The sequence below is a fragment of the Marmota marmota genome, unplaced genomic scaffold (genome assembly GCF_001458135.2).
Source record: "Marmota marmota marmota unplaced genomic scaffold, marMar, whole genome shotgun sequence".
NCBI classification, from domain to species: domain Eukaryota; kingdom Metazoa; phylum Chordata; class Mammalia; order Rodentia; family Sciuridae; genus Marmota; species Marmota marmota.
In genome coordinates this window covers 7,984,581-7,997,677 of record NW_026000068.1, presented here as the reverse complement: position 1 = coordinate 7,997,677, position 13,097 = coordinate 7,984,581, and the positions used below count along the sequence as shown (strand labels likewise).

The window sequence follows — 13,097 nt, the reverse complement described above, 5'->3', positions numbered from 1 at the left end:
CTCAATTAATTTTGCTCTTTTTAAAATCTGAACTGTCTTCTAAGCCTCTGCTGGTGGTACAACTGCCCACACTGGTTCTGATTTTGCATGTTGGACTGTGACCAGGACCAAAATCAAGCAAAGGGGACAACAAGAGCATTAAATCCTTTACCACTGGTCTTATCAGCACCATGAAAAAGTACCCACTTGTGCTACTGTAACCCAGTTAACAGGACTTTAGATGCTGGAATACTCATCTACAATGAGGAATCAGATCAAGCCCACACTCGTCTTAATGCTGTAATGTATCCCATGAACAAATGCAATGTTTAAACTTGTTGAAATAGTTTCTACAGCTTCTCTGGGGAAAAAAAATATACTCAAACCCCTTCAATTAAGGCAGCTTTTAATTAATGGTACACTAAATGTTTCTTGAAGAAGATTAAGATTATGTTTAAAGAGATCTCTTTAATGAATACAAAGCTTGTGAGACAGTATCCCTACAATTACACAGCTCTGAACAAGTGAAACCATGGTTACCAAACAACTATTTTTATTATAGCATCTACAGTATCTGAAAAAGGGAAGTGATAATAAATAACTGTAGCTGCATCACAAGACACCCATTTATTTAATCACAGTAGTAAATCTTGCTACTACATTTTATTCTAAACTTTTTAAATTTTTATTCTTCAGATTCTCCAGGCTTACGGATGTCATCAATCTTCAAAATCATTCTAACCATCTGTGTTGCAAGAGATATCTGTTGCTTTTTGCCAATCAAGGTTTCTATGACATGTTGTTGTTGCATATCTGAAAAATAAAGTAAATCAATTACCCCAAAACAGCATACATAGCCAACCAATAAGCAGCTTAAATTTATGAAATCACAGTGAAACTTAAATACAGCTGGTGTGGTGCTGTCCATTTGTAGTCTCAGCTAGTGGGAGGCTGAAATAGGAGGATCCCCTGACTTCAAAAGTTTGAGGCCTAGTGGGCTGTACACAGCGAGACCTCATCTCAAAATCAAACTCAACCAAATGGAACAAAACAAGAACAAAAAAATCCAAATCAAACGGTGGTGCCCAAGTGGTCATTAATCTCAGTTAATTTTCAGATGAATTTCATTACTCCCAAGGACATTCTGGAATTTGAATCTGGTTAACAGTTGCAAGGGGACAGGATTCTCAGTAACTTACTGAAAAGAAATCATCAGCAACACTGCATCCTACAAAGCATCCACAACTCAACTTAGTACATCTTGAAGGTATCTGAATGTTTCCTAGAAATGCTTAATATTAATACACACAGTCCTTCAAGTTAAAAACATTAAATACTTGTCTGCCAAGGAGTTATTGTTACTAAAATCCCTGGCATGTTGAGCCTGAAAAACAGAAATATACCTATACTTCTATGTAAAAACTGTCACATTATGTGGTTGGGACTGATTGCAAGAATCCAGTTATGGCCTGATCAGACAGAAATCATGAGACCAATGATGCAACAAGCTAAAGTTCTCCACCTGTTCAACAGCAAGAGAAGTTCCCGTGCACTGGTTTACAAAACATTCACTTGTCTAAGGGCATATAACCACACAGTAAGCTGTGAACTAGAAGTCCATTTCAGAGCTGTTTTATGACATCCAGAACTCACTGATAAGACATTTGTGTTAAAAAGGAAGGCAATTATTTTTTAAAAGCAGAGATTAAGATATGCCATCCTTAGAAATTCCATATCATATCTTATGGTTACTGTAATGAGTTTCACGTTGCTAGGGCTAACCAACTCTTACAGTTTAAAACATTCTAAAATCCAGGACTAATAGCCAAAGCGTGTTTAAGTATTTAAAAAGATGATAAATCTCATAGCGTACATAACATACTGAACAGTAACATTATTCTTCAACTTAAAGCTCCACACAAAGAATCATGACAGTTCCTCACCATTTGTACCCTTGTGCAAACAGTCAATTCCAAGAGCAGGGTTCTTCTCCTTTACTTGTCTAGCTCGGACTTCAGTCATGGTCTGGATGGGATTCATGCCACTGTTTTCAGAAAGGGCCATGGGGATGACCTCCAATGCATCTGCAAAAGCTCTCATGGCATACTGCTCCAAGGTTGGACACTGGAAGGGCACAAGGGTATAGTAAGCGCATTTGGAAAAAACCAGACCCAACCAATACCATCCAGCAGTAATCTGCAAACAATTATATTATTATATACTTTGAAAAGACTACTTTTAAAGAGTTGAATAAGTTGTCTTGATTTTTTTTCACTGACCAGAACAGAAGGTTTTACAGAATAAGAGTGAGGATTATAAAACACTTGTCCGAGAAATGTTTTTACAACAAAGCAGGTCTCACTGTTTTATTTTTAAGTTAGAAATACTGATTTGTAATGATCAAAAATGGCCAAGTAATGCTAGTGTTATGGTGATGTGAGTTGGAGCTTGTAAGTAAGTCATGTGAATGAACTAAGGTTAAACACTCATGAAGCTCACGATGCTTCTGTTCCACAGCCTTACTCTTACGCATACCACAAACCTCTAGTTTAAATCTTTTGTGTCTTTTACCTTATCTGCTTCTTGGCTAACTGCCAAAGCACAAGATATTTCAGCAGCACCTCCTCCATACACCACACGGTTATCACGGATGAGGTTCCGGATGACACACAAAGCATCATGGAGAGACCGTTTTGCTTCTTCAATGATCTAGGGAAAAGTTCTGTGTCAATTAATGGGATCAAGGTCTATTCATTTAGAGCCAAATATCTAGTTTTGCTTAAGAGTTTGCTGGGTACTGAAATATGTCTTAACAGTTCCTTATTAGAGCCATCCAGGTTAAAACACATGGTGAGGGTATGTTACCATATTCAGATACTCTTTTATGAGGTAAAACATTGATTTGCATTTATTACAATATGCTAAAAATTTATTCTTGAAGAACAGAGATTGTTAATGGTTATTTATATAGGTTTCTTGTTCCCACCAAAGGGACAGCAAAAAGGCCTTGTTAACACTATCGTTAGTAATTTTACACTGTAACTGAGCATCATGATTAATGGTAATGGTATTACAGATGGAAAAAACAAGGCAAAAAAGCCAAACCATGTACCAAAATCAGGAAATCCAGGACAAACAACCTGACTCTTACCATCTTATTTCCTCCTCTAATGAAGATGGTTACAGCTCTGGAATTCTTACACTGCTCAATGACCAGCATTTTGTCTTTAGTCGTGCCAAATGAGATCTCCTGTACCAGACCAGCGAAGCCCAACTTCTCAACTGTGAGTTCTGAGAATCGAGGGACAATCCGTCCTCCTGTTGCAATGGCAATCAGCTAATTGGGGTGCACCAGGGAGGCAAAGACAACACAGGTCAATGTTGGCAAACTGGACCAAAAAAGAGCTAAATGTAATCTAGAACCACCTTCTTCACTAGAATTGCTGCACCTCTCTGGACAAATAATTTCAAGTTCAATGCAAAGTGCTTTGCTAGAATGAACAGGTTCTGAAGACCTGGGATTCTTGGTCTGGTTTTGCTGCTACGTGGCTATAACAACCCAGGCAGGGTTCCTGTCTTTCTTCCGGGAATGTGTACTGCAGTGGAGGAAAGGGAGGACCACAGAGATAGTGCATATCTGCTGTCCACAACAGTGCTTGGGACAGCTGTTGGTATCAGGCTAACACAGAAAGGGATGAGCCCAGTCTTACTGCCTCGGAAAGTTAATGAGAAGCAAGTGAAATAACCAGGGAAAAGCATTTCAATATGGCATGAAACACAAGAAATACACAGAACCATTATCCAATCAAAAAGGATTCTAGCACTTTCCTTTTCCCCAGCTCATTCTCTTCTAATTGGTGGATCCTTGGCATAATGTGGTTATTTAAGGCAACTCCTACCAAAACAGCCTCTAAATACATTGCAAGCTCAACCCCTATGTACAGGGTAAGCTCTTGGCATGGGATTTCCTACCTCAATTTCAGGTCCTCCTACCCAGCGAACCGCAGGCAGGTTATTCTGAAGAAGTAAATGATTTGCTTCATCATCAAAGCCCCACTGGCAAATGGCTAGGTTAGCACCAGTTTCTTTAATCTAGAAAAAGAAATACCAGTTATACTAGTAAAAAGTAGGTATTACAAAACCAAAAACAACAAGTAACACAGAAAACTAATAAGGAACTACATGAATATGTCACTACAAGTATCTATAGTAATCACCTCATTTTTCATACTATGCTTTGAAACCACAATCTATAATTTATGCTCCATCCCACTGTTAAGAGTGAAGCAAAACAAGACTTGCCAAAAGACCAATATTAACCTCTCCCAAAGGTTAACAGCTCTACCCTGGCATAAATACCCATGAAGTGGTTTCATTTGTGTACCTGGATAAAACCCAAATGTTACAACACACACTCATCTATATTCTTTGTCTCATTTGAGCGGACAATCTGAGGATCAACAGAAAATTTAGGGCCCAAACAGGCAATTCTGCTCTAGAAAGCATGTAAATAAACACCTGAGTGCCTTTTCTCAAGAAAGAAAGGACACAACAAACTATTCCTCCAGGGTCCCATTTTGACCAAAGCCTCTCAGACCACCCACCACTCCCTGGTTATCCATCTCTTTTCCCTCCCTCTGTGGAAGTTGGGTCATCAAGAGTAGACTACGTATGCAATGTTTCTGTCACATCTGCTGTAAACAAGACTGTTTTAAAATGCCCCGCATTCCTCTTTAAGAGGAGGCTATTTTTCCTTAAGATGTGCTCAAAATGGGAAGAGTCCCTTTTGCTTCTCACAGTAGCCTATGATGTTCCTCTTAGGTCACTCTCATTCTTTAACATTTTAGTCTCTAGCCCTAACACCATTCTATTCATCTTAGCAGCCTGCAAATGACCAAATCATCTATCTTGGTTTTTGTCTTTTCCAGCACACCTCATCCAGCATTCCCCTGCCCACCCTGGAGTTTATCAATGTTGTCAGCAAAAACTGCTGACAGGTAACATGCACACTTCATTATCAGGGGCCAGGGGAAAACATTAAGATATTTACAAACTCATACTGACCTGACTGAGCAACTTTCATCTAAAAATCACATCAAATGTTCCAGGAGAGAAAATAGCACAATCAAAAGTACAGCTCTAGGTAATGGTGCTTACTCTTCAAAGCACACTAACCACTTCATTTTATGTCTTTCTATATGACATTTGGCTTTTTTCTGTGTTTATTATTTTTATGAAGTAAAACTGAACAAATACTATGTTATACATTATTTGTAATCACATAATGGAGTATCAAAGTAACTGACAATTACCTTGATTATATCAATATATCAAAGGATGATTCAGGTCAATTCCACATGTATTTTATTAACCATACTTAATTAATTCCATCCTTTGAGAGTTTAAATTTCATAACAGTTTATATAAGACTTACTTGTTGAATCATCTCTTCAAACTTCTCCTTTTCATATTTTTGAAGGGCTTTAAAATCTTCCACAGAGGTTACATCCAGCTTGTGCTTTGTCTTTGGTTTAGGTGGTTCAAACGGACATGTGAGAATGGCAATTTTAGCATTTTCCACTTTCTATGGGGAAAATAAAAACATTTAAATTGGCAGATTTAAGAGTTAAAACATGGTGTGAAGCTTTAAAAGCAATGACTTACTTTTGGCATCTGGGGGTGACTGAAATCCTTGTCCACGATCACACCCTTAATAAGTTTGGTGTCCTCCAGCCTCCCACCCACTTTGCCTTCTACTTTGATGAGCTCAAAGTCAACATCTCTCCGATCCATATCGGCCACGGTGAGGACAGCATTCACAGCAATCTCAGCCATTTGTCGATGACAGCTGTTAACACTGAAGAAAACAGAACTTTTTCACAATGATTTCAAAACTTATGTTGTTTAGAGTTTTCTAGAAAGGAATGCCATCATAACCTCATTTCCATCTGGGGCAGGTTCTCAGCCTGGGATTCATAGATTCCAAAGGGGACCATAAATTTGCATGGGGGAAAATGCATCTTTATTTTCACTAAAATTTACTATTTCCTTCCACTACGAATGCACATAAAAGACCACTGTAGTATGGCACTGAGACTTTTCAAAGAGTGCACTACTTTTACAAAATGTATGGCTACTTTAGAAGTTCAAAGTAGAATGGGAAAGATAAATCACCCAGAAAAAGCAATAAATCTTCTCTGAGAGTCGGGCACCTACTGAGAAGTGAAAAGCCTAGATGGGGCAGTCTACTTTTATGAGAATTCCCTCTACAGCATCAGTTACAGATGGGGGATGTCATCTTTTTGAAAGCTGTGAAATACTTAAAGAGTCTAGAGAAAACCACAAGGGAAATTCAATACTTCAAATAGTGTCTGAAATCCAAGTCATAAGAGAACCATGAAACTGAAAATGTCAGTATCCTAAGTAGGTAACTTACAATATTCTGCTTTATATTTGGCTACCATCCGTCCATTTAAGCATTTGTAGTAAAAAACCATACATACTTGAGTTATAAACAGAACTTTCAAACAGAACAAGTTCAACTTATAAAGCAACAATTAAGTAAGGTTTATATAGTTCAGGTCACACAACTGTCTTCCTTTCATGAGAAAATCATGATAGGCCATGGAGGGGGCCACCCAAGGCAGCCAGCACCTTGTCAAGAAGCTATTCTCAGTTGCCAGGATGTCTTCCCTGGAGAGAAGGCAGCAGACAGTGGCAGCATTTCCCCTGACCCCTGCATTTCCCGAGACCACTTCCTTTTTGCTTAAACTACCACACATACAGAAAATTGAAACATATTGTTTTCTCACATATTAAAGTATAGCCGCCTCTTGCATTGTTATGAGTTAAATAAAAAGTGTAATAAAGGACCTTACACTAGATTTTTATGCTACATTATGGCAATCAACCACGTTTCTGTTATTGTTCAAAAAACTGTGTGTTTGTGCTTACAATACTTAGCAGTAAGCCTGTCAAATAGAAGGCATTATGCAAACACCTGGTGAGTCAATTTCACGACTGATCCTCCTTACTAAATTAAAACTCTGGACCAGTAAATTTGCTTGCTTGCTAAATGAAAACTAGAAACTCCTTTTCTCCAGTTTCCTAACAAAGAAATGATAGAAATAGAAGTGTTATGTAAGACCCTTTTTGGTTGATTTCAAATCAGCCTATCCTGCTGTATTAAAAGGACTATATATTTCACAAACATTGTCAAAATTTAGCAACTGAACTGGGAAATTTAGCTTCTAATTACAACACAAGATGCCTATGTCTATATCCACACTAAATAAAAGCAAAACTAAACAGAAAACTTTATCAAATCAGTAACAAACTGGCCATCATACTGTTGCCTTTAGAAACAGGGAAACATTCTACCAACATAACACGCACACTTTAGAGCCCAGAGTGGTTTTTGCAGTCTGAATCAGTGGTTCAGGGTTCTTTATGTCAACGAGGACACGATCACTGATCTTGTCCAGGTGCTCAATAGCAATGCGGGCAGCCTGCTCGTAGCCGTCAGCAATCCTGATGGGGTGAATGCCTCGGTCTAGCAACTGCTCGGCTTCTTCCAGCAACGCACCAGCCAGGACTGCAAACAGGACAGTGACAGTCAGACTGGGAAAAACGTTAAAACTTTTAGTATAGTAAAATTATCAAAGATAGTCCCAGAATTAAGGTGGATATGATCTTAGAAGCTGGGCTATTTTTGAAAGGGAGGCCTTGTTTTGGTCCTAGCGAAGTTATAGCATGCATGTCTCTCCTTACAGAGCAATGTTCAATCCTCAGTGATGTGAAGAATGCAAATAAAGAACAAAATGTAAGAACGTTTTTATTTTCATAAGGAGATAGCACTTTTATGTTTCCTGGACCAGGAGACTTCTGTTCAGTAAAATTATCCTGGTGTTAAGAGGATTCACAAATCTGTTAATTATTTATTCTCTCCCTCTACCAATCCTCCCATTTTGGGTCCACACAGATGAATTTTGTTTTGTTGATCCTAAATCTGCTGATCTCCAAGGACACCGAGCCATGTCAGCACATAATGGCATCCAACAGATGTGTTGAATTAATACTTGTTGAATTAAAATTAGTTGCAGAAAAAGCAACCTGAAAGATTTTTAATCTCTTCAATCTTTTCCAACTCTTTAAAAAACTATAAATGTCTAAACTGTCAGGGGAAAAACAAATGCAAGAACAGTAAAGTGAACACTAAATGTTCACTTAACATTTTGATATGCATACACCCTCTTTTTCTGTCCAAGTCCTTGAAAATTAGTTGCAGAAATCATGATGCCACAATTCTATATTTTAGCATCTGGCCAAGAACCAAGACATTTTCCTATAAAACTCCAATGTAACCGTCAAGAAACTTAATCCTGCAGGCGTGGTGGTGGTGCACGCCTATATCCCAGAGGCTACAAGGGTGAGGCAGGAGGATAGAGAGTTCAAAGCCCGCTACAACAACTTAAAGAGACCCTGTCTCTAAAAATATTAAAAAAAGGCTGGGGATGTGGTTCAGTGCTTAAGCACCCCTGGGTTCAATCCCCAGTACAAAACAACAAAAAATACACAAGCAAACAAAAATAACACAACAGAGAGCTGGGCGCCTGTAATCCCAGCAGCTTGGGAGTGAGGCAGGAGTTCAAAGCCAGCCTCAGCAATGGCCAGGTACTAAGCAAAGCAAAACAACAAGCAACAAAAACAAAACACGAATCCTGACACAATACCATTATGTATTATATGATCTATAATTAAATCCCCCCTGCTTGTCCTAAATATCCTTTACACCTCAAAAAAAAAAAAAAGCCAGCCACAATAAAGAACTACACACTACAGCTGGCTGTTCTTTCACATTCTTGAGTGCCCTCCTACTCTTTCTGTTCTTTTGTGACACTCAGTTTTTTTTTTAGTTGTCAATGGATCTCTCGTTTTATTTATTTATACGTGGTGCTGAGGACTGAATCCAGGGCCTCATGCATACCAGGCAAGCACTCTACCACTGAGCCACAACTCCAGCCCACAGTGACACTAAATTTTAAAAAGCATGGGACACCTGTGGCATGCTCAGCTTAGATTCCACTGTTTGCCCATGACTTGATCCAGAGCAAGTATTTTCAGTAGGCATGTTAGCCCTGTGATTGATTTCAAACCTCTTAGATGAGAAAGGATAAGCTATCTTTTCTTACCAACCACTCCTGTGGTTCCATCTCCAATTTCATCATCCTGGGATTTGGATAGTTCAACCATCAACTTGGCAATCTGATGATCAACATCCATCATACTTAAAATGGTGGCCCCATCATTAGTTACAGTCACATCGCCATCCTTATCTACCATCATCTTATCCAGTCCTAGAAAGAAAATAATGCTTAGAAGGCCTTTTTTTTTTTTTTTTGAGAAGGGGGAACCCAATACCAACTCAGAGCTCTTTTTATTTATACAATTTATTAGAAAACAAATAATTCAACATACATAAAAATACTGTATGAAGACATTTTTAGACTGGCTAACCTAAAGCAACATCACACTGAAAAACAGATCTAAGTGGCTAAAACCAGAGAAATAGAAAAAAAATTATGGACCACCACTAAATATATGAATTTCAAAAGATAACAGATATAATTTGGAAAATGCTAAGAAGTGATAATAAGTGAAAAAAAAGTGTGATGTAAAACTGCACACACAATTAACAGAACCATGTTTAAGAAATCTGGAATACACTAAAACATTTGGGCTGTGTAGGGTATGAGACACTGTACTACAGTTTTCTAAAGATATTACATTGACTTTCATTTAAAACTTTTGCTAAAGAATACAGATTTGTTAAGACTCTTACCATTTGGTCCAAGAGATGTTCTCATTGTATTTGCTACAGCCTTTGCAGCCATTATATGGGACTAAATAAAACAGAAAAGATACCCAGTTACAAACCATTTCAATAGTTAGAAGCAGAGGTGATGATTTCCAAAAACACTCGTCTCTGCCTGTCTGTCTTCTGGCAGCTTCTACATTTAAGAGGCTATTGACAGGTCTAATACTAAGTGTGTTAACAATTATGATTACTGGCTTTAGTAGGCAAAGAAAGTAGAAACAGAATTTGACTGCTTTCTGTTATCCCATTTAACCCTCGACATGTCAATGAGTCAATTCTCTCACCAGCCAGGGGCTGTAGTCCAACTACAGACATGCAACATATTGAACTTTCATACTGTGGTCTACTGTGAAAATATTCCTGTGGATTCTACATATAACATATAACCCAAACAGAGGAGTTACCCTTGCCTGTCAAAGGTTTTAAGAAAGATAATTCAAAGAAAAAAAGTTCTGAATAGTGGTTAAGAACTTGGTAATAGTGATTCTGTGGAGGCACATAATTGGGTAGGCTGCTCTATTTTAACCTGTTTAAACTTTCTTCTTCCTTATCCTTCCAGTTCTGTTTCCAGAGAGAAAAATATAAACCTTAAGGCACCATGGTTCAGTTACATTGTAGACTAAACAGGATTTTGGTGGCTGAACTAAGAATTAGCATGCTTTGTTTTAGGTTGTGCACCTTTAGAATACAATTCCTTCCTAAGCCAACTACCCTGCATTTTTAAGGCAAATTGTTATACAGCAACGTGTTATACAACCAAAGAATTTCAACAAAATACTAATTAACTTTAAGGCTTTAAATAACAAGGGAAAAAGAGTTTGTAACCTTTACCCATGAAAATGTTATGGCTAATGACATTTCCTTTATTCTTTTCCATTTTGGTTCTCTCTTTTAAGTCAACTAGATGTTATATGAGATCAGAGGATTCAAGGTACACACCCTCAAACTGAAGAGCCTCAAAGTGTGCAGAATCAGAGCTTCTAAATTCTTAAAAGATTTAATGTTACTGGTTTAAATAAGCCTTAGGTTTTTGTTTCTACATTTTAAGAAAATAAATAACATGCCTTGCTGTAACATCTGGACAGGTTTATTAATTTGCAGAGAAATCCTTGGAACTCAGAGGTGTTAGTTACAGCAAACAATCTTCCTAGCTGACTCCCACCCCTCTGCAAATAAAACTTATGCCAATGACATGAGAACCCTAAGATAACCAAAGCTTGTAAATACCCCTCCCTATACCTACACTTAATTAGGCTCACATTTCCTCCAAAGGCTGTTTCCTTTCTTTTTTTGTTTTCTTGCTTTAACAACCTAACTCAGATTCAAAGCTCCCTACAGAATTTCAAAGTCTCATATCGCCTTCTAGCCCTTAGTTCATTCCATACCCAACTAAATTAATTTTCTCCAAACAGCTACTTAATACTTCCAAAACTTTAAATAACTTCCAGTGCCTCAACATGCAAGTTAAAAGTTTCAGTTTGTTCTTCAAAGCCCTTCACAATCTGAAACTCAACTTCCTTCTGTGAAAATGATCTCTGCTTGTTCTCTAAACACATTTTCAACCTCTAAGGTGCCCATGCATAGAAAGCCCTCCTCCCATCAAAATCCCCGCTACTCTTTAAAGCAGTTCAAATGCACATGTTCAGTAAAACCTTTTCAGTCAACCTGGCATGTTACAAAAGATATAAAGTTAATTCAGTCTGTGAAAACACTGGAAGCCCTTAAAATACATTTTGAAAGGTATGTCTTTATAGAGAAATTTAAAAAAGATAACCATCATAGGGAAGAGGTTCTTAACTGGGAGCAGTTTTATCTCCCAGGATACACCTGACAATATCTGAATATGTTTTAGGCCATCAACATTGGAGAGGGGGCTGGATATAGTGGTGCACAACTGTTATCATAGCTACTGAGACAAGAGGCAGGAGGTTTGCAAGTTCAAGGCTAGACTGGGCAACTTGGTGAGATCCTGTCTCAAAACAAAAAAACGAGGGCTTAGTGGTATAGTGCTTGCCTAGCATGTGTGCAAGGCCCTGGGTTCAAACCTCAGTACTGCAATAACAGAAACAAGCCCAGCTGCCCCCAACAAAATCTGGATAGATGTTACTGCCATGTAGTGAGTTGAGATCAGGCAAACTGCTAGGTCTCCCTACACAGTGTAGGGCTCTACACCAAAGAATGACCTACACCCAAATGTCAACAATACCAAGGGTGAAAGTGGTGCTCTTTAATAGCTATGTACATGGGCAATTTCTCTGGTCCTAAATTTCCAGTTCTGTAAAACAGTACCTATCCCATAGGGTGAAGACTACACAAAAAACTCCATATAGTTAGCACAAAATGGTTGATACAAGATAATCTGTACCTTTAATTGTATTGTTAAATTTATGGTGAGTTGGATGTTACTTTATCTGCAATTTCCTTTAGGTGAAAAGTGGAACCGAGTATGTAATATGAGTACCTCTAAAAATTTTTTTTTTTTTTTAAAGAAAGAAAATAAACTCTGTACCCAGCATGGATCAAGCACTGAGGTGAGGCTTCATAACACTATTTCAATACCTGTCAAGTCCTCAGGCAGTAATTAGCCCGGCTGGGAAACTAGTCCAGAGAGGCTGTGTAACTTAAGTCCAACAGTCAGAACTGTATTATTTAAACGACAAGCCACTATGTGAACCTGGTGCCATGCTTTACCCACATAAAACGCCTGAAGGGCCCCACCCCAAAATGTCCCTTCCTATACATTTTCTCTGCTACCATCTGTATTCAGATGATCCTTTCTGACTTGGACTCCTGCCCTGATTTCCTTAAAACTTCTTTATTCTGCCTTATTCTGTTCAGTCTAGCTCAAAACGTTGCCTTCTACGGTGTATCATCCAATCCCTGATCAAATGCCATGCCGTTATCAAATGTTTGCAGGGCTCCCTTCTAATCACACACCATCCTGAATTATAGATATCTGTCCATTCTTCGCTCTTTCAAGTTTCCACGACGCCGCACACATAAAAGCACTCAAAAGTGAAATACTGCGACTAAACCTTTCCGAGTGACAAAGAAAACGAGCTTGTTTCTTTCGGGCTGTTGCGGGTACACCAGCTGAGAGCTGGACACACAGCCTTAACCAGACGGGTGGCCCCGCCCAGCAGTCCAGCGAGCTCTGGGGGCTGCAGAGCCGGCCGAAAAGCGCTTCTGCTCCCCGCGCGGGCTGACCTGGGGCCGCCGCCCAGCTCCGGGGGCGCTGGCG

At 38.7% G+C, this 13,097-nt stretch overlaps 1 protein-coding gene across 1 annotated transcript in view; it reads right to left on the bottom strand.

Annotated features, from left to right (window-relative positions):
- Nucleotides 1–368: 368 nt before the first annotated feature.
- The window catches only part of Cct5 (chaperonin containing TCP1 subunit 5), a 13,249-nt gene continuing 520 nt past the window's right edge, over nucleotides 369–13,097 (bottom strand). The window contains exons 2-11 of the mRNA XM_015490455.2: nucleotides 9,821–9,881; nucleotides 9,171–9,335; nucleotides 7,375–7,573; nucleotides 5,644–5,836; nucleotides 5,414–5,563; nucleotides 3,952–4,071; nucleotides 3,131–3,316; nucleotides 2,551–2,688; nucleotides 1,923–2,103; nucleotides 369–792 (exon numbers count right to left, since the gene is read on the bottom strand). Coding sequence (XP_015345941.1) covers nucleotides 665–792; nucleotides 1,923–2,103; nucleotides 2,551–2,688; nucleotides 3,131–3,316; nucleotides 3,952–4,071; nucleotides 5,414–5,563; nucleotides 5,644–5,836; nucleotides 7,375–7,573; nucleotides 9,171–9,335; nucleotides 9,821–9,881 — 1,521 coding nt within the window. The 3' untranslated portion in view covers nucleotides 369–664. The remainder of the gene's footprint in view (nucleotides 793–1,922; nucleotides 2,104–2,550; nucleotides 2,689–3,130; nucleotides 3,317–3,951; nucleotides 4,072–5,413; nucleotides 5,564–5,643; nucleotides 5,837–7,374; nucleotides 7,574–9,170; nucleotides 9,336–9,820; nucleotides 9,882–13,097) is intronic.